Raw genomic sequence first — 24,655 nt, 5'->3', positions numbered from 1 at the left:
CAATAAAAATACGTCCGATTTTATCATTGGGCCAGATGTCTATGTAAAGCTAAAATTCACTTTGGGCTTTTTCGTTGCTAAAAAGAAACAGATATATGCGTGCGCGTATACTACCTCCAAAAAGAATTTAATAAAGGAAATGAGTAAAAATATTTAATATTCACATATCTCTTGATTCTCTTCTTTACCCATAAAACGGGGTAAAACATATATTGTGGGGCAGATAGTACAATACGACGATCGAGTAAAATTCCGAGGTCAAGTTCATCTTGAATTTTTATTCAAAAAGTATTTATCAATTATCTAGTATTCTATTACTAACAATGTGGGGAGAACGTGCCCATCTTCCGATTTAAAAAAAGTCCAACGTGAGGTCCCCCAAATCATATGAGCAAAATGGCTCCGATATTACAACCAACTAGATGTACTCTACCAAACCCAGACCCTTTGTACAACTTTGCGTGTGGCTTACGCGACTAACATTAGGGTCAGCTGAATGATTCCCTCTTTAATCGGTTCGGTTCCAACAATTGGGGAAAATTCAATAACCGACGTCTATGCATAAATATCAATGCGGATCTGCCGTCCAATTGAAGATCAAATACTCAATTCAACGCCACGTGGCAAGCTGCAAAAGTGACCTGTATTATATAATGGAGAATGACAGTACTCAGACAATTGTAAAAAGTAAACATAAAATTTCGTCAATGTGTGGAGTTGGTGGGATAAAAAAGGATTGCATACCTAGATTGAGGGGCCCATTGTCACATGCTTGGCTATTGACTACTACCAAAGGACCAAGCATCGACGACCAAAAATAAAAGAACCATCGTTCACCCTTTGTTGTCATCAAGCTCGATAAATAATAAGATCGGATTGGGTGGTGAAATAACTCCACGTAACAAACACAATAATTTATCATCGAGCCACGTCACTACATCATGCACCCACTTTCATTGATACGATCATTTTTTGATAATTTTTTTCCCTTCTTAAATAGACATTAGAAACCTATCTACATATGTTTCCCAAGTTTTCTTGCTCTCTCACCAAAAGGACACCGATGACATGGGGTTTTACGAGAGAAACCACCAAAAACAAAATTTGAAAAATAAATCCCAACCCATCTTATGAAGTTCCCTCCAAAGGCATCCAGTTTCCTATACAAGGCAGCACCTGCATGGAGAACATTGGCGGTAAACACCTCTTCATAACTGCCATTTGAATATGAGAGCAACGACTATATCCAAAGTAAAGCGGGAAAACGATCTAACCAATTTTTGAACTTAACACATTGGCAACCATCACACAATTCTATTCCCTAATATTTTCCCGTCCAACACAGCTAAATCCCTAAAAGATCAACCATAATTCTGTCTAAGGTGAGGATCCCATGCCAATAATCCGAAATAACATTAAAAACACGACGGATGAACATGTGCTACATCAATGGGGTGGCGTCAATCATGCGTCTTAGATGACTTTAGTATATATTACCGCATCATTGTTCATCATCGTCCTCATCATCATCATCATCTTCATCATCACGCTTCCTCTTGAGGTGTGAATTGGAAGGCAATACCTGAGCATCATCATCATCATCAACTTCCTCCTCCTCCTCACCATCATCGTTACCTCCATTCACTGACCCATCCCCAGCATTGACAGCTTCAGCCTGTCCGACTGGCTGAACAAAATACCCAGCGCCATAGTCCTCTTCCTGTGATTCAAGAGAAAATCATTACATACCGTGTTAAGAAGTTGCCGATACAATTCAATCGAAAATAACAAATATAATTCACATTGATCTTCAAAAAATATAAATATTAATATGATGCAAAGCATTTCTGCATTCGTACCAAGATTAAACAAAACATCACTCAAAAAGTGTAAATAATCACAGCAACATAATATCAAGAAATGATTATCAGTCACCTAATAAAGAAGAATAAATGAGTAATCCTAATTTCAAGCATCACAAAATTAACGATGACTCATCATTAAGTCGTTAAAAAAAAAGGAATCCTAATAGCAAGAATATTACTAAACAGAATTAAAAAATGCAAAGAAAAGTGAAAAACCCTAGCCAATTTGAAGTCATAAGCAAACTGTGACAATGAGTTACAGTACAATAAGTACTGAAAATAATACACATACAATAATTTCCCAAAACTGTGACAATGATTTTGCCCTCAATTTCTACACGTCTTTTCATCTAGCCAATTAAAAGACATTCTAATAACAAGTGAAAAACCTTATAGTGCCAAACTTAGTCACCGATACTAACCCAGGTGAATATAAATCCACAAAAGTATTAGTTGGAAAGTCATTGGAGAAATTAAAATTACACTACATATTAAATATAAGTATATAAATAAATATAAATTACACAAGAAAAGCATCAGAGGTGAATCATGCAAGAAAATAATTAGAGACATAAATTCTGAAGCAAAAGCTCTTTTCCAGAGGTAAAAGTTAAGCAGAAAAGCTTTGGTCAAAAGAAATTATGCTGAAAACCCTTGGAATAAAAATTTTAAAACAGTTAGAAGAGGAAATTATGCAGGAAAACCTTTATAATGATAAATTTAGATTTGGACTTATGCAGGTTTCGATCAGGCGCTGAAAACAAATTAATATTAGAAGGATAAACTTGCGATAGTTATCCCCACAGAAATAACACCAATAACGGAATAATACACCAACAGAAAATAGGCCTGATATAGCATTAAGCAAATCAGTTAAGAACAAAGGATTTAGAATAGTACAACGCTAAGATTAGAACTCAGTACCACTTAAAACCACTCTCATGCTCCAAAGATAAGTAGGGATGAACATCAAGACAAAATAAATCAACATATGACACCATGCAACTTCAACAATCATGGAATGCAACAAAATTACAAGAAGCAGGCAGATACCATATCTATTTAACAACTATCAATTAACATAATTTCACAAATATCAAACGCAAACACAACCATGACTACGGCATCCGCTTCAACAATCTGACAACATGAACAAAAGACGTTAGCCAGATGAAAATCATCAGAAGACGATAGAAAAAATAGTGGCGCAAATGTTTTAACACACAAATATATAAAGAAGCAATCAATAAATTAAAAGCATGAACCATAAGAACATAAAAACACTGAAGTGGAAGGGCATCTCACTTCATCATCATCTTCATACTCTCCATCATATTCCACGCCCATCTCATCTTCCCCAGTCTCTCCATTGTCATCTTCATCCCCATCTTCCTCCCCCTGTTCATGCCCGTCAATCTCCCCTTCGGTGCTCTCCAACCTCCCAGTACTCTCTGGCTCTGCAAACTCTCCTTCATCATTGTCAACTTCCTCCTCTTCCTCATCCTCATCATCATCGTCATCGTCATCATCTTCATCATACTCAACCCCATCTTCATCATCGCTGTCTTCAATCTCATGCACCTCAACAACATCATCATCGTCCCCATCATCCTCATCTATCTCCTCTCCGGACTCATTATCCTCTTCATCATCTTCCTCCACATCATCCCCCACAACAGGCTCAACCCTGAACCCATTCGCCTGGCGAGTCGACCCACCGTTCTCCCTTCTCGACGTCTCAGCCTCTTCCTCGTCAGCCTCACTCTCCTCGTCATCGTCAACATCCACAACCCCATCAGCACCCTCGCTGTGCCCGTTGCTAGTCACAAAGGGACGATCCTCACCGTCAATTTCCCCACTCCCAGGATCATCCTCCTCCTCTTCATCCTCCTCTTCTTCATCATCCGATTCAGGCCTCTCGTTCTCCTCCGCATCCATCTTATCCAAGTACTTAAGCGATTTTATGAGCCCGAAAACCCTAGATCGATAATCCTTGACGCGCGTGACGGGGCACTCGTACAGATCCAGCGAAACGAGCTTCAGCTGCGCGAGAGGAGCTAGATCCTCAATGTACTGAATCCGGTTGTTAGACAGATCGAGGTCGCGAAGGGAGTCGAGGCCAGCCTGTACCAGAAATTCAAGCCCGCCGGCGATTCTGTTGTCGGAGAGGATTAGTTTCTGCAGATTCAGGAGCCGCGGAAACTGCTCCAGCGACGAAACGCCTATGTTAGCTATTGACAGGTGCTGAAGGTTCTGGAACCTCTCCAGAAGACTCGGTGGCGGTAACCGTCCCTGAACGCACTTGACGGCGCCGTCTAGGGTTAAAGACCTAGCGGAGGCGTGGTCTGTCTCTCCGTCAAGAGCCGTCTCCACGGCCCTCTCCCAGATCTCATCCATCAAATACGACCACTCACAATCCTTATATATACAACTGTTACACCAGGAATCTATACGTGTGTTTTCTCCACGATGCTGCGGGAAGAGCTAATTTGAGGTTGGAGCGAATTCAGAAGGAAACCCTAATTTTTTAGGGACTCGAATTCACAACGGTTATCTGTGGCTCAGTGAAGGGATTGGAAACCCTAATTTTGTTTTTAGTGTGGGAATTCAAATATTTGGGAGTTTTCTTGAGGAAACAAACAGAAAAACGCGATGGTTTATGCACTGCGCTCGCGCTCTCTCTCTCTCTCTCTCTCTCTCTTTCTCTTTCTCTCTCTGGCGTGTTGTGTGTAGTGGGAGGGGTGGCCAATCGGGATAAACCTCTCGGGCTAGAGGTCCGGGTCAGCTCTAGGGTTCAAAGGGTGGGCTCGACCGCGTGGTTCTCCTTGTTGGGCGACCTATCACGGCCGTTAGATTGGGAGAGTGGAGGATCCATGACGTGGTAGTAATGGATGGCTGAGATTGAGTATTTGTGTGTTTGTTTTCGAGAAGGGTGTAGGATGAGCTAAAGCGTGAATCAGACATCTCATATATGACACGTCACCCGTTTTGTAAATATCGGGCTGGCTACGTTATTGCCACTCTGCATGAACGATATTACTTAAATGCCACGCTTCAGTTTCTGTTTGTTAGTGTACGTGGAATGTGGACTGCAAAGGTGGGGCGTGATGGGATCAAGAGATGCTGAAAATCAACCACGGCACTCGCCAAAATACACCCAATAATTTAAGAAAAAGAGTAAAACTTCGCTCGGATTCTTAACTATAAGAATTTAAATAACTTGTCTTAATTTTTGTCCTACAAATACAAACAAACAAACCAAATATTTATTTTTTTCTTTTAAATTACTTATATTTATAATAAAATTTAATAATTAATTATGTATAACTAAAAAATATTTAACTTAAAAAAAATAATTGAAAATAGTCATCATTACAATTATCTTTTTATTTTCAAATAAAATCAACTTTTAATTTTTTTATTATTTTAATATTTTAAATAAATAATGTATATATTTAAAGTTTTAATCATTTAAACGTTAGAAAAATAATTAAGAGGATTAATTGCTACAAATTCATATAACATAAAATATAAAATAATCATATATAAAATAAAAATATAAAAAATAGATAAAATTATAATTTTTCTTAAAAGTAAAACCTCACTTAGTTCATAATCATTGCTCAATATAAACACTTCGTCCTACTTCGAGTGAAAAATGATGCTGCCTTTCACTATTAAGGATGTGTTTAGATTGGTGTTGGAGAAGATAGTAGTTCGTTTGAATTTCTTAAACGCTTCATTCTTATGTTTGGTAACATTTTTATACTGTAAACGTTCTGTCTTTAATCCATGTTTACTAAAAGTTAAAAATTTTAGTTTTTTCGTTCACTTTTTTACGTTGGATTAAACTTTATGTTCTATGTACCAATTATGTCTTTCATTATTTATATGTTTATTTTTTTTTATAATATTTTTTTCTAATACTCTCTTATATATATTATTATGTTTATTGTTATTTCTTTTTTGTATAGAATATTTATTTTACTTTATATTATGATTCTATTAATTCTATTAGAGTACTAAAGAATATTAAAAGTACTAAAAAAATATTGAAATTTATTTAAATATTTAAAATAAAATTATAAGATAACATCAAATAATTATTTAAATTCATATCATTTTCTGTAATTTTTTATCTAAAAGTGATTTTAAATAATGTAATCCAAACAATATTTAGTTTACTATAATCCATTTTTAATAAGAATTACCAAACATAAATCACGTTAATACTAACTTATTTTTTATCAAAATTAATTCTATAAAATTATTTTTATACAAACCTCTGTTTATAAACTAGCTGTAATCTAAACACACACTAACTCCTTCAAATTTTTTGACTTCTTTATTAAATTTTTCGTTTAGAGTTAACGAGTATTATTTACGTATGACATTAATTAATTATGTATCAAAAAAATATTCCAAAAAACAAAACGCCTTGTCCTGTCAACGATACGTTTCCAAAAAGTAGCACAGATAAACTCATCAAAAAAAATTTTAATGACACTTAAATTTTTAATTAATTATAAAAATAGACACATAAATTTATAATAAACCATAAAGTAAGACAAGTAACCATAAATTTCAATAAAATATTGTACCTGCTATTAAATTGGTTGCTATTCTTAGTTCTTTACCTCTTCTTTTCTTTTTTTGTAAAATTTTGATTTGATCGTAGTAAAAGTTACCTCATCAAAATTAATCTTTTTTTAATTATTCTCTCTTTGATCTTCAATATAAATTCTATGTCTCTATTTTTATAATATTCATTTATTAGCGTTGTGAAGATGATCTTGTTAAACTTTAAACTGTTTTTGCTTATCTCATTTACAAACTTTCTAATGTTCTTATATTTGTATTGTCTATCAATTAAATTGGTGAAAATAACACAATTTGAGACTGACTAATTCTTATCCATGCCATCAAATAAAATCTCAATAAAAAAAATTAAAAAGAAGAGGCTATCACTAACTAAAGCTAACAACCACTAAAACAATAGATACAATAACTTATTAAAATTTAGAGAAAAGGACAATTTAGTCCCTGACCTTTTAACCCGTAGACATTTTCGTCCCTGAGCATTGGAAAATACATTTAAATCCCTGACGTTCCTTAAAATAAGACCGATGAGTCCCTCCGTCCATGAGCCACCCTCAGGGCGGATGGAAAACGCTGAGCTGGCTCCCCCTATGCTGACATGGCTCATCGGCGTGCCCACGTGGCAAGTAAGTGAGTTGGATGTTTTGAAAACGGGACACATTAGTCCCTCTAACACAATACGACGCCGTTCTGAAGCCTGCCCTAATATTAAAATTCGTATGGGTCGTTCCTTCATGGTGGCAGCAGGTGTTGAGGAGAAGACTTGTTCAGATTTTGGTAATGGCGACGAAGGGGGCATCATCAACCTCAAGAAGAAGTGTTAGTGGAGTAAGAGAAGAAAAATCCGTTTCAAGCTCAATTCCATGTGGTGTTCATGCTGACCAGCCAAACGACGCCGTCGCCCCTAGGTGCTTTTGTGGAGTTTATGCAATTATGTACAGGTCGAGGACCAGGAGCAACCCTAACAGAATCTTCTTGGGTTGTCCATTCTATAAGGTAAATTTAAAAATTCTGCCTTTGGTTTGATCTGAGATGGATGCTGACAGTAGATGATTTTGGTAATTTTGACAGGGAACTGAACCTCATTGCAAATTTTTTGTTTGGGTCGATGAGCATCTTGCCAGAATAGGAAGCAATTGGTGCATATGTGAGAGCAGACATGTCGATGGGAAACATGTTGAAGTTGTAGAAGAAGAAGAGGAAAAGGAAGATGAGTTGGATCATAGAATGGTTGTTTTGGAGGAGAAGATTATTGCTTTGGAGAAGAAGAAAAACCCATTAGCCTTGTGTATTTGTGTAATGATATTTGCTGTTGTTGTTGCCTTTTATGTAGTTATTGCTTGAGAGATGAACTATAACAATCATGATAGAGAATGGTATGTTGTAGGTTCATGTTATGTATTGAAATATGCCATTTTGGCAAGTTATGAGTTCTGTAATCTAAATGAAACTGGAGTTATAATATCAGTATGTTGAACTTATGTTTTGAGTATGTAAATAAACATGGAAACATTGAGGAATTAAAAGCTGTAGTTGCATACATAATTTAGAGAGATGATGTTATATTGCTAAACAGTTTTCATAAATTTTTCCAAAATAAACAAGTCTCAAGATGAACAAGCCTCATAGCCATTGTGTACTAAATATTTCCAAAATGAACAAGTCTCAAAAAATGAGTAGTTTGTTGAAGCTTAAGATGTCAAAAGTAAGCCTCAAACTCAAAATACAAGGCATAAGCCAAACTGTTCAGAAATAAGTAGAAACCTAAACTCCAAAATGAGCATAACTATAATCTAGACAGTTCTTCACTTCTTTGGCACAATGGTAGGTGGATTAGGGATAAATTTGAATAATCTGCTTGTGGCCGTGCCTGCTGCCGCTAATGTCTCCTGGGTAGCTGCTGCACTTGTTCCTGGTGGGACTTGAGGTTGTTGTGGGTTAGCGGCGTTTGGTTGACTTTGAGGTGGTTGTGGACTGGGGCATAGCGGAGCTGGTGGCCTGAATATCTTCTGCTTGGGCCTCATCTTCGGTGGAGTTGCTTGACCTTTTTGGGCCGCTGTGGATGGTACTTGGAGTGGAGGTCGAAAAGGTGTCCTCCTGGTTGCTGGTCCTGGCCTGACTTGGACTGCTGCTTGTGTTGCTGCCACAGGGTTGGAAGGACCTGGGATGACACCACTTGACCCCTGTGTTGAGAGCTGGGTTGAAAAGCATTGTAATTAGTCAAACCAATTAGACATAGTAGACATTAATTAATCAATTGAATAGTTAGTAAGTTACAGTAGGTGTGGATTGCTGAGTAGCTTTGTCATGATCATGACCAGATGGAGCATCATGAGTAGGTGGAGCATCTTGAGTAGATGGAGCATCCTGATCATAATAGATAACAATGCAAACAGATAATATACTCCTAGCATAGTTAAGAAATCACATACACTCCTAAAGAAATCAAACATTGAAATAAACACATACACTCCTAAAGAAATCAAATATTAAAGTAATCAAACACATACACTCCTAGACAGATAATATACTCCTAGCATAGTTAAGAAATCACATACACTCAAACATTGAAGTAAACACATATACTCCTAGCATAGTTAAGAAATCAAACAGATTACTCCTAAAGCAAATTACTTACACTATCATTTGGGGCTGACTGTGACAATGGGATGACTGCAAGTGACTGAGATGTGGAACCTTTCTTGGGCTTCTTTGCCTTAGGTTTCCAATTGGGATTAGATGGAGCGCCCTTGCATGTCTTGTAGTTATGTCCCGTTGAACCACACTTACTACAAGTCACTTTGAATGACCTCTTCAACTTATCTCCTTGTTGCATCATTGGCTCAGCTGGATCCTTTTGTCTATTATGCACTTTTGGCCTGCCAATTGGCCTCTTTATGATTGGAGGATCCGGCCTTGTGTATTCAGTCCTTGTCCAGAACTCCTCACTTGGCACAGGCTGAATACAATGAGCATATGTCTTGTGTATTGACTCCATGCATAACCATGGATGCACATAATCCTCTGGATGATCATGCCTCTTCCTTATTGCTGCTATGGCATGGATACATGGCATGCCTAACACAGAAGACAAAATCATCAACCAGAATTGAGTGCACCAGTAATAAAATAACAATCAGCCAGCAACTTAAAATATTGAGTGCAGCAGTAATAAAACAAGAATCAGCCATCAACTTAAAATATTGAACACAATATATTAAAATATCATTCAGTTAGCAAGTTAAAAACAACAAAATCAACATACTAAAACATCATTCAGCCAGCAATGAAAAGATTGAAAACAATATAACTAATTCTTGAATCAGATTAAGGTAACGCGTTTGAGTAACTTAGAACTTACCAGTTAGCTGCCATTTGTTGCAGGAGCAAGTCTGCCTTATGAGATCAACGTCAACCTTTGTAGCTTTACGAGTAACTTCGAAACGCTTGCGTGCATCATCACCTGTCCAGTCTGCACGCCATTTATTGCTAGGCCTTATTAGACGCTCCATCCTCTTCTGCTGAACTGGTGCCAGCTTCCCAGTATAATCACTTAGTAGCTCTTTATGCTTAACCATTCTCCGCATCAGATAGCACCTAATTTCTTCACACATGGTGAGTATAGGCTTGCTTCTATAGCTGACTATCTTTGAGTTGAACACCTCACACATGTTATTTGTGAGGTTGTCCACTTTTGGCCCGTGGGAGAAATACGCCTTGACCCAAGTTGCTGGCTCAAACTTGGAGAGATATTCCCATGCCCCTTGATTAATGCCTTTCAGTTTCTCCATCTGTTCCTTGAATTCGGGTATGGTGGTGCACCTAGCACAATCCCAAACCACCTCCCGAATATACAAATCATTAAATCGGTTTATGAAGTTTTTCCAAATGTGCATCACACAGTTTCGGTGATGTGCATTTGGCATAACTTCTTTCAAAGCAGGCAGCAAACCCTATCAGCAGTACACAATGGTTTCTCCATTAAACATAACTAGTCAATTGTGAACAATTGTATTATTAAACTAAGCATAACAGTGAATGAATATCTAACTATAATAGAATTCACCAGTAAAAAATTCAACCATTATCAAGTTGTGAATATTACCTTCTGTTGGTCGGACATGAAATTCCAACCATGAGTCTGAACATCCCCCAGATCCTCCTGAAGTAGAGTAAGAAACCATTTCCACGACTCTTTGGTTTCAGACCTTGCAACTCCATAAGAAACAACATAAAATTGATTATTCGCATCTTGTGCCACTGCAGTTAAGAGTTGTCCACCATAGTATGTTTTCAGGAAGCAACCATCAAGGTGGATTAGAGGTCTGCATCCACTCTTGAACCCCTGCTTGCATGCCTCTAACCCTATATACAGCTTATCAAACACAGGAGGGGCTTGAGGAATTGGAGTTACACACAGCTCTGCCCTGGAGCCAGGGTTGCTTCTTAGAATCTCAAACAAGTAATCCCTCACATTATTGTACTGCTCCCTCTCATTGCCCATTATCTTCTCCCTTGCCTCCTTAACTGCTCTGTAGACCATCTTTGGATGTGCAGTGAGCGAGAACTCCTCTCTCAGAAAGTCAACAGCTTCATTTGTTCTCATGTGAGGATGTGAACTCATTCTCTTCTCCACCTTCTTACTAATCCAATGTTGATCAACAGCGTTACTTCCTAGGTCCCTTGCACATGTGTGATCGTTTTTGTAAGTCTTCACCTGATAGCATTGCAGTGATCTGTTGTAAGACAAATGAACTAACCACGGGCAGTCATCATCCTTGCATCCCACCCTAACTCTCTCCCTATCATTCTTAATCCACCTAAGCTCTCTACCCTCAGCAATAAAAGAGTCTTTCACAACTTCTTTAAATCTCTCTATGGTTGCAAACCTTGTCCCTAACTCAAACCTCCCCTCTCCAAAAGCATAATCATCATCAAATTCAGGAAACTTGTGCCTACTGGACTCATCATCTGATGAGTTAGGAGTGTGTAACTCCTCAGAATGGTAATCATATATAGGATCCTCATCATCATCATCTTGGACTGTACTGACATAGAACCTCACACTTGGATCTGTGTTGGGCTGTTCTTCATTGGGCCCAAAATCAGCCTCATGATCATTGGGCCCAGATTTAGCATGCTGCTGTTTATTGGGTTCACTCCTGGCCTGATGCCTTCTATTCACCTCAGATGTCCCCTTTCCACTACTCTGTCCCTTCTTTAACCAACTTCTCCTACTCATGTTCACACCTGTCTTCTTTGCATCTGGCTTCTTGGCACATGGCTTCTTTGCAGATGGCTTTCTTGGAGACACAATTTTCTCCTTTCCCTTACTAACTCTCTTCCTCTTGCGTGCTCTGTCCTCATTGCTATTATCACCATCATCACTGTCAGTTTCATGTCCGGGTGGTGGAGGTTTGTAGGGCTCATCCTCCGTACTCTCATACCCATCATCTGAAGATGAACTCTGAATCTCTCCTAACACTGGACTCTTTCCTTTTTTTCCAGCATCCTCCACAATATCAGGCTTATCAATAGGGTGGTCAAAGTACAGGTAAAACTCATTCTTCTTTGTATTCTTCATTATGTTCTCTCGCATGGCATTGATCCCTGCATCCCCTGTCAAACTGTGTAGCCCCGACTCAATGTCATCACTCATTGGATCATACCAATAAACTGCCCTATACGACTGGTACCCCAAGCCTTTAAAAAGTGTGATCAAGTCCCCAAAATTCACATAATCCAGGTCCATTTCTGGAAATTTCTCTACCTTTCCATTTTCATAAACAAGGGAACCATTACTTTTTCTGACAAAACTTCCTCCATGGTAGAAAACAGGCACCACAAACACATCTACCATCTGGAGAAAAAAAACAGAAATCAACGCTCAACTAACTATACACTCATACATCAATCTCCTACAAAAAAAATAGAAACAGAAATCATCCAAGAACTTTTCTTTGCCCTAGCATTGAATCAAATTTACTGTTACAACGCACATACAGTTTATACCATTACTATCACCATGCACGTACAACAGTTCATACTTTCATAACAATTGAACTACACAATCAACTCACTAAGCAATGCTACTGATTCTTACCTTCTGTAATGAAGACGGCAACTCAGACTGAATTCAGACCGAATGCGCACCGGAACCTTTTCCGTCGGGACGGTGGTTTTTTTGGAGGGAGAAACAGAGTAATCCCGTCTTTGATCTTTAATCTTCCTTAGGGTTTTGTGTAATTCTGTAAAAGCTCTGTGGGTGTAATAGGGATTGCACACAGGGAAAGGAACGATAATGTAAATAAGGGGCAGGCTTCAGAACGGCGTCGTATTGTGTTAGAGGGACTAATGTGTCCCATTTTCAAAACATCCAACTCACTTACTTGCCACGTGGGCACGCTGATGAGCCATGTCAGCATAGGGGGAGCCAGCTCAGCGTTTTCCGTCCGCCCTGAGGGTGGCTCATGGACGGAGGGACTCATCGGTCTTATTTTAAGGAACGTCAGGGATTTAAATGTATTTTCCAATGCTCAGGGACGAAAATGTCCACGGGTTAAAAGGTCAGGGACTAAATTGTCCTTTTCTCTAAAATTTATGGTTACTTGTTTTTACTTTTATGGTTTCTTTTCTTTTTGTGGGAATTTTTTTTTGTTTGTCGATTCATTATAGATTTATGTGTTTATGTTTTATAATTAGTTAGGAATTTAAGTATCTTATTATAAATTTTTTCAAAAAAATTACTTATTTTACATTATTACAGCGTATTATTGACACAATAAAAAAACATTTTATCCGTTAAAATTATTTTTTGACAAATAATCAATTAATAATAGACTTTTTTATTTAAATAAATTAATAGAAGAATCAAATTACTCGATTCCTCTAAATGAATTTTAAAAACGTGATTCCCCTAAATCATATAATATATAAATCGTCCTAAGCTTTTGTGTTTTAAATAATATATGAATCATGTTACCTTGGGACGATTTATGCATGAAATGCAATGCTCAAAAATACATAAATCGTCCCATGCCTTTGTGTTTTACAAAATGTATATAAATCGTCCTAGGCCACCATGAGTTACATTTTTTTATCCTAAAGCTCATTGTCCTAGCATGATTTATGTGTAACTAGTCACCCTTCAAGACCCTAGCACGATTTATGTATTACTATGGTAAGGCACATTAGGGTGGGACAATTTACATTCAAAAACACAAAGCTCATGATTATGGAATAATTTATGTGCTAAAAGAGGTTATAAATAAAGGAGAACCATGAATATCGATCAATAGTGAAGTTGAGAGTTTTAGAAAGATGGCTCAGAATGTGTTTTTGTAGTTCATTACCAGAGAAAAATTGATGAAAAAGTAAGGGGTATAACGTTCAGTAGTAAAAAGTAGGTCAGAGTGTTCGTAAATCTTTCAATAAATTTAGAGGATTTACAAAATAGTATATTATAGAAGTAAATAAAATTACAATAAAATTAAATAAAAAATAAAAAATTTTATACACAACATAAATATAACATAAATATAATACAATAAAATATGCACAAAAAAAATAAAATATCATAAAAATTAATAAAAATAAGAATTTATATAACAATATTTGTCATATAAATAAAAAAATACAATAAAAATAAATAAAAAATTATATGAACAGTTTTTTTATCATTTACTAAACTATTTTTTATATGTATATTTTTTATGAATTTTATTTTTATTTAATTTTATTCATATGATTTTTATTTATTTTTATTGTATTTTTTATTCATATGACAAATATTGTTGTATAAATTATTGTTTTTATGATATTTTTATTTTTTTTGTTTATATAAATTCTTTTTTTTTTTATCTTTTATTGTACTATATTTATGTTGTATATAAAATCTTTTATTTTTTATTTGGTTTTATTCATATGAATTTTATTTATTTATTATCGTAATTTTATTTACTTCTATAATATACTATTTCGTAAATCCTCTAAACTCGTTGAAGGATTTACGAACACTCTGACCTACTTTTTACTATTGAACGTTACATCCTTACTTTTTCATCAATTTTTCTCAGGTAATGAACTATAAAAACACATTCTCAGCCATCTTCCTAAAACTCTCAACTTAACTATGGATCGATATTCATGGTTCTCCTTTATTTATAACCTCTTTTAGCACATAAATTATTCCATAGCCATGAGCTTTGTGATTTTGAATGTAAATTGTCCCAGCATAATGTGCCTTACCATAATAATACATAAATCGTGCTAGGGTCTTGAGGGGTGACTAGTTACATATAAATCGTGCTAGGGAAATGAGTTTTAGGATAAAAAAATATAACCCATGGTGACCTAGGACAATTTATATACATTTTGTAAAATACAAAGGCCTGGGACGATTTATGTGTTTTTGAGCATTGCATTTCATACATAAATCGTCCCAGGGTAACATGATTCATATATTATTTAAAACACAAAAGCCTAGGACGATTTATATATTATATGATTTAGGGGAATCACGTTTTTAAAATCCATTTAGGGGAATCGAGTAATTTAATTCTTCTCTTAATTTATTTGTTGAGTTAAGAAATTAACTAAATTAATTAGTGATGACAAACATTATTTTTGAGCAAAATAAATAATTAGTGTTGATTAATTAAATATACTTATTAACTAATTGTTTATTGTTGCAGGCCAAATGTTAAAAGCCCAAATGGAATGAAAGGCATTCAGCAAAGAATATTGGGCTGAAAGCAAAATAAAGAGCCAAATCAAAAGCAAAGGAAGAAACCAAAGAAATTAAATCGGGCCAAGCATACTAATACCCGATCCAAGCCCAATCTGGTTTCAGAAATACAAATCCCTCTCTTTTGCTTAACCAAAAGCAACGTTCCTCTCTTCTCTAATCAAGTCACATCAAGACTTCAGAAAAGTAAGAAAGAGAAAGAGAGAAAAAGGTTTCTCCATAAGCCAATAACCAAAGAAGCAAGAGAGAGAGAGAGTTGAAGCTTGAAGCACAGAAGCTAAAACAGAAATCCCAAGCTAAATCAAGCTTAAGAAAGGTAATCCATCTCATCTTGCATGCATCAAATCTTCATCCCTTCTTCCCAACTCTCTGCTATATCCGAAAATGGCACTCAAGGGAAAGTTGGTCTCTGCCCTATTCTACTTCACATCTACGGTCACAAGTGATACTTGGGGACCAAGTAGTTTTTCAATGGCTAAGATCAAAGTTGACCATAAGAAGATTTCTATTGTTACTGTTTTGTGGCTTTCGGTCAAGTTGGAGAAGTCAGAAGCAAAGGTTCTACTTTGATGCTTGAGAAAAAAAAAAGTAAGCTTATGGGTTGGTGAAGCTCAAGGCTCAAGGTGTTGACCTTGGAAGAAGAACTCAGCCACATGCAAGGAGATATAAGAAGTTTGCTGTTCATTCAGAAACTAAGGAGAGAAAACCAGTGAATAGAGGTTATTGTTCTGAGAGAGCTCTTTGAAGAAGTTCAACTAACTGGACAGTGTAACCTAATCAAAGGTGCATTCCGCCAGTATGAAGAACTGAATAAGAGGCTTGCTAATCTGGTTTTTCGCATAGCACAGAGGCTATTGATGAAGTCAATCTCCTTCATGTTTTACTGATTGTAATGTTCTTTTCAATGTTTATCATTCTGTAATTTCTAGTGAGAAAAGGCATTGTGAGAAAACTCAAGTAAAAGCCATGAGTGGAAAAAGGCTGAGTGAAACACTTGAGAGAAAAGCCTAGAGTTTTTTGTTCAGATTTCTTTAGGTGTGTTTATGTCTTGTATCTTGTACCTGTGAGGTATCCCTTTCTTAGTTGGGTTAGCACTAAGTAGTATAGTTAGGTATTAGCATAGCCAATGTCAAGTTAGGTTAGAACTTGAGTGTGAAAGGATTGGGTCAATCCTGTGTTATTGGTGTATGTAATACTGTTAACTATAGTGAAATTCTTCCATAGTTGTGGAGGAGACTGGATGTAGGTTGCTTAGCACAAAGCAACTGAACCAGGATACATGTTGGTGTTAGCTTTTCTTTTCTCTGCTGTGTTCTGTTTTCTGATATTCATGAGACAAAAATAAATTGTCTCATAAATTTCTGCTGCTAAGTTAAAACAGAATCAGAATTGCAAATCTGTTTTAAAAGGGTAACAACAGCAAGTTAAAAGGAAGGCATAGATTCAACCCTCCTTCTCTAAGCCTACCACAACCTTCATTATTTAAATAAAAATGCCTTAATATTATATATAGATAAGATCCGTTAACTCTAGCAACAAAATTTTAACAAATAGGTCAAAAAAATATAATAAAGTTAATAATTAGAGATTGTATTGTTACTCTCCCACCGATGGAGAGCGAATTGTTATTTTAAATAAGAGAAAATATGGGGAGACAATGAATTTAGTGTACAATGTGTACAATAAAAATAAAATTGAAATTATAATCCGTTAATAATTAATTTAATTAATTCTTAATAATTTTGTATTTTAAATTTTAAATAAATAAGGATTTAGTTAGGGAGAAGTTACGTATTCCTCCATTTTACGCATACGCTAATTCGGAATTGGACCTCCACGAGGAACTCCAAAAACTGAAGATCCTCGCGCGGATCCCCTGAGCTCTACCTTGACCTTGTCGCACTCAACATCGTCCCCTCCATCATCGACCACCTCAACTACGACAACACTAACATCGCCATCGACGTTGTTCAGCTCCTCCAGGACCTTACTGACGAGGATGTCCTCGATGACAACGATGAACCGGATAAGGTTTTAATTGATGGTTTGATAGAGAACAGTATTCTCGAGCTCCTGGTGCAGATTCTCCGCCGACTCAATGATTCTGATCCCGATGACTCTATCATAATTTACGCGACGCTCGCAATGATAGAGAATCTTATCGAAGTGAAGCCGGCAGTGGCAGAGTTAGTTTGCGAGAAGACGAAGCTGATGAAGTGGCTGTTCGAGAAGATTAAGGTATGATTATTACAATGAAAATAAATTAACGAGCTTCATAATTGGATGTTCAATTCACTAGGTATGTAGATGGTTATTTTAATTGTTAATTGGATGGTTATTTTGTAGGGATGACAATTTCCCCCGGCGGGGCAGGTATCCACGGGGATTTACCCGCCGGGGAGCAAATATGGGGAACGTTTTTTCCCCGCAGGTGGCGGGGACGGGTACCCGTCTATTAAATGGGACGGGGGCAGGGGAAGAGGTACCCGCCCCGTGGGTACCCGTATAATACCCACAAATATAAAATTACATAAATACCCATATATATATATATATATATATATATATATTATGTTAAAAGCCCAAATGTTACCCTAGCAGCCACCCTCCTCACTTCAGATTCACTCTCAAACTCTCTCCTTCAACCCAGTAGCCACCTCTTTCTTTTTCTACCTCCAGCTGATGCTTCTCTTCTCCAACAACAGCGTCACCGCCGTCTTCCTCCTACCTCGTCACTTCGCCAGCCACGCCAAGGTTCTCCGCTGCTTACAAGCCTCATCGTTGGTCACCGCTTTCTTCCCTCATTCACATCGTAAATCACCGCACTATCACTCACTGTCGCTGCCTCATCATCGCTGCCTCCTGCTCCTTGCTCGGTCACCATCATTGCAGCCTCCTAATCGGTCTTCCTCATCGCTGCCTCCTCAAGCAGAATCGTCACCGCTACCAGCACAATCGTCGCCTCCAACAGCCTCTTCGCCGCTCATCGTCGCTGTCTGCCGAAGCCTCGTCGTCGCCGTCTGCCGAAACCTCGTCGTCGCCGCATCAATAAGGCCCTTTCTCTTTGTTTAGTTTCTTTTGAGGTTTTTTTTCAACATTTGGGGTTTAGGGTTTGTTCAATATTTTAAATTATTTATCTTCTGTGTTTATATCTTTATTTCTGCAATTATTGTTGAATCTTTATTTGGGAATTCAGAATTTGTTCAATTGCTAATGTTCTGTATTTGAAATTGTTTGAAATTGTTAATCTTCTGAGTTTTATTTCTGTCTGGACAATTGTTGTTGAATTTTGATTTGAAAATTTAGGATTTGCTCAATTGTTGATGTTCTGTGCTTGAAATTATTTATTGTTCTGTGTTTGAGATTGTTAATTGGTAAAATCCGTGGATATCCGCGGATATCCAGATCCCCGGCGGATACGGGGTCCCCGTTACCCATGGCGGAGACGGGGCAGGGACGGGGGGCGGATTGTAGTGATGGGGGTGGGGGGCGGGGGGCATGTCCCCACCCCCATGGAGACCCGTTGCCATCCCTATTATTTTGTTTGATTCCATTTAAGTATATACAATTAACAAATGCCGGATGGTCATTTCACTAGGTAGTCGGATGATTATTATAATAACTACGTAGATGGTTGTTTGATGGCCGGTGAAGGAGTTTCTAATGCCGGAGAGGTGGAATGATTGATGAGAGTAGGGTAGCAGATGATTTGGGGAGGGTGTTTGGGTAAATTTCTTTGGTAAATTAGGATTAAGATGGTTAATTTTTTGAAATAACAGTTTGCTCTTTTTTTTTTCTTTGTATTGAGTCAAATTCAAAACTCATTGTACATATTGTCAAGATTCCTCATTATCTCCCTAACGGAATTCTTTTAGCAATCAGTGGGTAATACCAGCCTCCAAACAACCTTAAGCACCTTGGAGTTTATCGTTTTTTTTTTTTTTTTTTGCAGCACATCTCAATAAAATTTATCTCTAAAGGACTTCTCTGCCCTTCTTTTTAAGTAAAATTTGTGACAGGTCTTTTTTTAAAAGATCTCAACCTTGTCACATATTTTACTATTTGCCCTTGGTATTTTCTAATTTTACACTTTTTGCACATAACTTCGTTTTTCTAATTTTCCTTATGTTTGGTTGGAAGGAAAGAAATAGAGAGAAAAGAAAGGAAAAAATTGAGTGGTTTTTTATTTTTCTTAAATGTGTTTGGATGGAAGAAAAATAAGAAGGAAAGAAATGTTATAAAATATAATTTTATGCTTATATTATAAAATATATTGAAAAAATGAAGGGGTAATATTGGAAGTAGAGAGAACGAATTAGTTTTCTCTCTATTTTCTTTCCAATGTTGGAGAGAAAAAAATTGGTGGGTCCCACTAATTTTTTTCATCTCTTTTCCTTCCTCTCTAATTTCTCTTCTCAACCAAATAATGAAAAATAATCATTTTCTTCCATTTTTCCTTCAAACAAACATAGCCTAGTGACACTTTCACCACTAATATTATTACTTCACTATTTTACTCTCATATATGTTTTTCTAACTTTCTTACCATTCATTAACACTATGTTTGGATGTATGATAGAAAATGAGAGAAAAGAAAATGAATGAAAAGAAAATGAGAGGAAATAAAAAAAAAAGTAAAATTCTTTGTATATTGTTTGGATGAAGACAAAATGGAAGGAAAGAAAATAAAAATTTTTTCTCTTGTTTGAATATAAAGAAAAGTAAGAAGAGAGAAAATTATCATGGAGTAAAATTACCTTATTACCCTTACATATATTATATACATATTATAGTTTATTAATGTATTTAAATTATTTTTCTAATACAAAAAAATTATCCAAATTATTTTTCAAAATTTTAAATGTCATAAATGAAAAGATATATCTTTATTTTTCAAACACATACAAATTAATAACTGTGTAAAAGAATAAAAATTACTCTTAGGTTACGTTATTAATTTCTTTAATTATATTGCAACGAAAATGTCACTAGATCGTCTTCCTAAAAATAAAATAGTAACATTAAAAGTTGTTAGCGTTTCTTTCTTACTACAAGCGACGAAAAATCATATACAATTCTTATAACCATATAATAAAACACCAAAAGAATAACAACGACCAGCACTCCAGAAGAGTAATATTTAAACACCACACGCCAGTACCAAAAATGGTAATTCTTCATATTTAGAGTCACCAGCGTATGCCTACTTCCCAAAAAATTAATTCCACATAGCTAGAGTCATCTATACATATCTACTTCCAAAAAATAATATTTTTTCTAGTTAAAGATATTAACACATGATCTATTTTTGCTTGTACTAAGCAGTATACTTGTTCACAAACATCTTCAAGTATTATGATCCCTGCACAAGCATACACAACAAATAAAAATTACTTAACATAAAGAGTGGATCATAATAAATTATTTTTTCAATATTTTTCAATTCAAAGAATGATATCAATGAATAGTAATTTGTAACCATGTCTTAAAATAAATAAAACATAGAATGATATCTTGGTCAAACACATGGACATATACTCATAGATTACGGTAATAAAAATATAATAATCAATTGTTAAAAACAATAACCTCAAATTTCACATAAATTAAGTCCTTCATACCTGTAATGGTGAATATTTTCTAGAAGTACTATATCTCCTAGGCAAACACCAGCAGCAGTCATGAAATGAAAAAGAGCATCTAGTCGCAGTTCAGGTGGGATACAAAAATTTGGCGCTTTTGCTGCTCATTTTCACATAAGAATTGATAATATTGCATCCGATATGAACCTATCAAACCCAATTCAATCAACAACTCAACATATTCCATACATTTGATTCGCTATAAAGGCGAGGCCTACTCTGTTGCATTATAGCTAACCCTTTTTCAGCAATTGTAACTTGTCTTTCAATTAATGAGACTTATTTTTCAACAACCAAAACTTGCTTTTCAACAACAGAAGCTTGTCGTGAGTCACTTATCACGAACTCGTAAACGCCAAACTCGATTCTAAACTCACTGTCATAAATGATAAACAAAAAATGTAAATCACATGATATATTAATCAATGCAATGGTTTAGCAACAAAATTTAGTGGGCTTAGCTATTTAAACATTAGTAATGCCTAAACCATGTGTACATATTCTATAAACTCTGCAAACTGTTTAGTCCATGTTGAGAACACTATACTTTTTTTTAGGTTGCCAAGCTATTTGGATTATTATAGAAATTTTTTCTATGACATATATAACAAACAGACAAATTATAGAATCAATTTTTATAATATTTCTAATTTAATATTTACTATCTAAAATAATTGTAATTGTCATGGTTTATCCACTACCAATCTTTGATTAAACTAATTTAATTCTGATTCATGTTAATTTTCTAAATATGTACAATGGAAAATTTATCCAAATGATCTTTTTTTTTTAGTTTTAAAGCATGTATTCCAAAACACAAATGTGGAGTTCAAAGAAAAAAGTGAATACAAGTCAAGAAAAGAGTGGAATCAAAGGCAATAATTGAAAACTATAGATGGATAAAGTGGGGAAAGTGATTATATTAGCTTCTTAAGGAGTACAGGTGATGAAAGAACACAACTAAAAAAATTCAATTCAATGTATTACGTTTGAGAAATAATTTGGTCTTGTGTTGTGTGTATTGTGTACTTATTTATTAGTTTTACGTTTAGATTTAATATGTACTTTGTGGTTGATTTTGGTCTTTGATGGCAATGTCAAAGCGGATTAAATTTAATCACTTGACATTAGAACTATGTACTCCAAGAGTCGAGTTTTTCACTACTGATCTAAAAAAAATCTTTTTTTAGTTTTATAAAAAAAATTATCTATAGAGCAAGTACCTGATACACTAAGCAAATGATGCATGAACTAAAGTGGAGTTTGTAGAATCCTTTTGGTTCTTATATTCAATCATAGATAATCTTTTAGTGGAATTTTTAGAAAACCTTATATTCAAAGTCGAACAATCAGAGCATAAAACCAAATTGTATAAGAGCATCTCCTAACCTTGGACTTAGTTACTTTAATTGTATAATATTATCATAAATTATAAATAAAAAAAGACCTTATGATCTTCATCTTGTGATATGCTTACCATATCTTTATTACTCTGTTATTACTAGCACACTTCATATGCGAGACAGTTGCATGGAGGGTTATTATGAAATCCAATTATAATACTGAATAAAAATGTGAAATATTACATGATTAATATTTTTTATTAATATTAATTAATATTTTAAGTTAATATTTTTCATCAAATTCTAATGCATTAAAAATCTTTTTTTGGACCAAACATAAACTGACAGCGAAATATAAAGTTGAATATAGTTAGATTTTTCAATTAGGATGAAAGACTAATTTAAAAACAGAGAAGAAAGCATGGATTAATTTTTCACTACAAAGATAAGAATCATACATAGAACATAAAATCAGAACAATATCTCAGTTGAAAAATAAAAGAATACAAAATATGGACCGTGATGAATTTTGCATTTCGTTTATGAAAAAAACTCTGACTACAATGAAAAAAGAACGCACATTTGGCTTGAGGATGCAGGGATGAAGATGCCGTGGAGCTGTCACCACAATGACGAAGCTGCTGTAGCGATGCCAACGACGTTAGGAAGCTCTGGTTACGCTGTTGAATATGACTGCAAAACGGAAAAGGAGAAGAGACGTGTTTTTATTTTTTCAAAGAGTGAATTAGGATTTTGATCTGTTACTAAAAGGGTAAATATATACTTTTACCCATCTTTACATTTCAGTCCCAATTTTCTTCGCATCTTTGGGGAGAAAAAATTAAACTGGCTCCACATACATTTTTTTTGTTTTCCATATAATTTTTACTGCTGATCCAAACAGAGAAAAATTAAGTTTTTCATCCATTTTCTTCTCCCCATTTTCTTTCCTTACAAATTATTTTGAACCAAACAAAGTGTAAGTTAATTAATAACTTTTAATTTTGACTTTATGCCTAAAATTACTAATATATTCCTAAGTACTCTAGTTTTACCGTTTAACCTGATTTACTGTCAAAATGTTATCGGGTTAATCCTAATATTTTTATATGACCAAATTATTCATAATACTTTTAGTTAATGCCAATTCTACTCTTAGAGACCTAAAAAATCATTTTATCTTTTATTAATTTATTTACTTATTCTAGTTACCGTTTTTTACCGTTTTACTTCTAATTTTTACTAAAACTTTTATTTAGGCTCAAAATTTTATTGTAATTATAATTTTGACTAAATTAATTTACATAATTACTAATTTATCCTTGATGACACTAAGTTCAGAATTTTGCTTATCTTTCAATTAAATTATATTTTTAACCCTCTTTTTACCCAAAAATAACCATAACACCCTTTCTACTTTTACGCCTTTATTTCATAGGATTAAAATCAGTTTTCTAATATCTTTGTAACTCTTGTACACGCGACTTTCATGATCATTTTATGGCTGAATTTCCAGGGATGCAATTTGTCATTTGTATCCACTTTTGGGACTTTTAAGGCTTGAAACTTGAATCCCAAGTGCTCCAAATAATTTCAGTAGTTTTATACAATTTTCAGAGGCAAATAAACTTCATATATTAATCAAATAATAGTCCAAAAATAAAGAAGCATCACTGAATTTTTAGAATTAAGAATCAAGTACAGAATCACCATAAGTGGCTCATATAAACACCGAAAACAAGCACAAATATACTCTAACTAATCTTAACCCTTATCTCTCATGTTATTCAGTTATTAAACCTTTCACACACTCTAGAAAATGTGCACACAAGGGCAGGAGCACAGCTGGGTGATGGTGCAGTTTTGTTTTTGGCCGAAAGTATTGCAAAAACATCTAAATTCAACCACTTTGAGCTCGAATCTCTCTAACTGCTTAGGCGTACTCCATGGGTACTTCAAGAGAAATTTTCTATACATGAAGGAGAATAAAAATTCATCATGGCTACTATTTTTTTAGGGAAAGGAGAAATAACAAGAGTTTACCTAACCAAAATTTCTTATAAACCCAATAATTAGCGAAAACGGGCAAGAGTTTGTGTTTGTATGGATTGAGTACGTGAAAAATACATGAAGAACAATAGAAGAAGATTTGAAATAGGGGCTGGGACGGAGAAAACAAGTACAAGAATTTTCTCTCTTTCTCTCTCAAGATTTCGGTTAAAAGAGTGTAAAAATGTGTAAAGCATTTTGTGAATGTTATGGCCAATACTTCCTTAAATAAAAAATCAAAGTCTTCCTGAATTTATGATGGTAAAAGAGGCTGAATTTCGTGGTCAAGGATTGGAATTTAATGAAGAAGGGCGTGAAAACGAGAAAGCTTGGTCAGCGCTTGCGTGTCGAGCTTATCCACAGTTAACTGCAATTAGTTACTCGAGGTTAAAAACACAGCAGAGAAGGGTA

General features: G+C 35.2%; 1 protein-coding gene across 2 annotated transcripts; it reads right to left on the bottom strand.

The window, feature by feature from the left end:
* Window positions 1-140: 140 nt before the first annotated feature.
* Window positions 141-4,821, bottom strand: LOC112749112 (acidic leucine-rich nuclear phosphoprotein 32-related protein). Of its 2 annotated transcripts, none has more exons than XM_025797378.3 (4): window positions 3,171-4,821; window positions 1,498-1,720; window positions 745-1,176; window positions 141-641 (listed from the first exon to the last, which is right to left on the bottom strand). In XM_025797378.3, the coding sequence occupies exons 1-2, from the start codon at window positions 4,260-4,262 to the stop codon at window positions 1,502-1,504; spliced, it is 1,311 nt and encodes a 436-aa protein (XP_025653163.1). In that variant the 5' UTR covers window positions 4,263-4,821; the 3' UTR covers window positions 141-641; window positions 745-1,176; window positions 1,498-1,501. The 2 variants fall into 2 exon arrangements, with proteins under 2 accessions (XP_025653163.1, XP_072074671.1); XM_072218570.1 differs by having other exon boundaries at window positions 141-628.
* Window positions 4,822-24,655: the final 19,834 nt, after the last annotated feature.

This window comes from Arachis hypogaea, chromosome 15 (assembly GCF_003086295.3).
Source record: "Arachis hypogaea cultivar Tifrunner chromosome 15, arahy.Tifrunner.gnm2.J5K5, whole genome shotgun sequence".
In the NCBI taxonomy this organism is placed as follows: Eukaryota; Viridiplantae; Streptophyta; class Magnoliopsida; order Fabales; family Fabaceae; genus Arachis; species Arachis hypogaea.
This window is presented reverse-complemented; position numbering and strand designations above follow the sequence as displayed.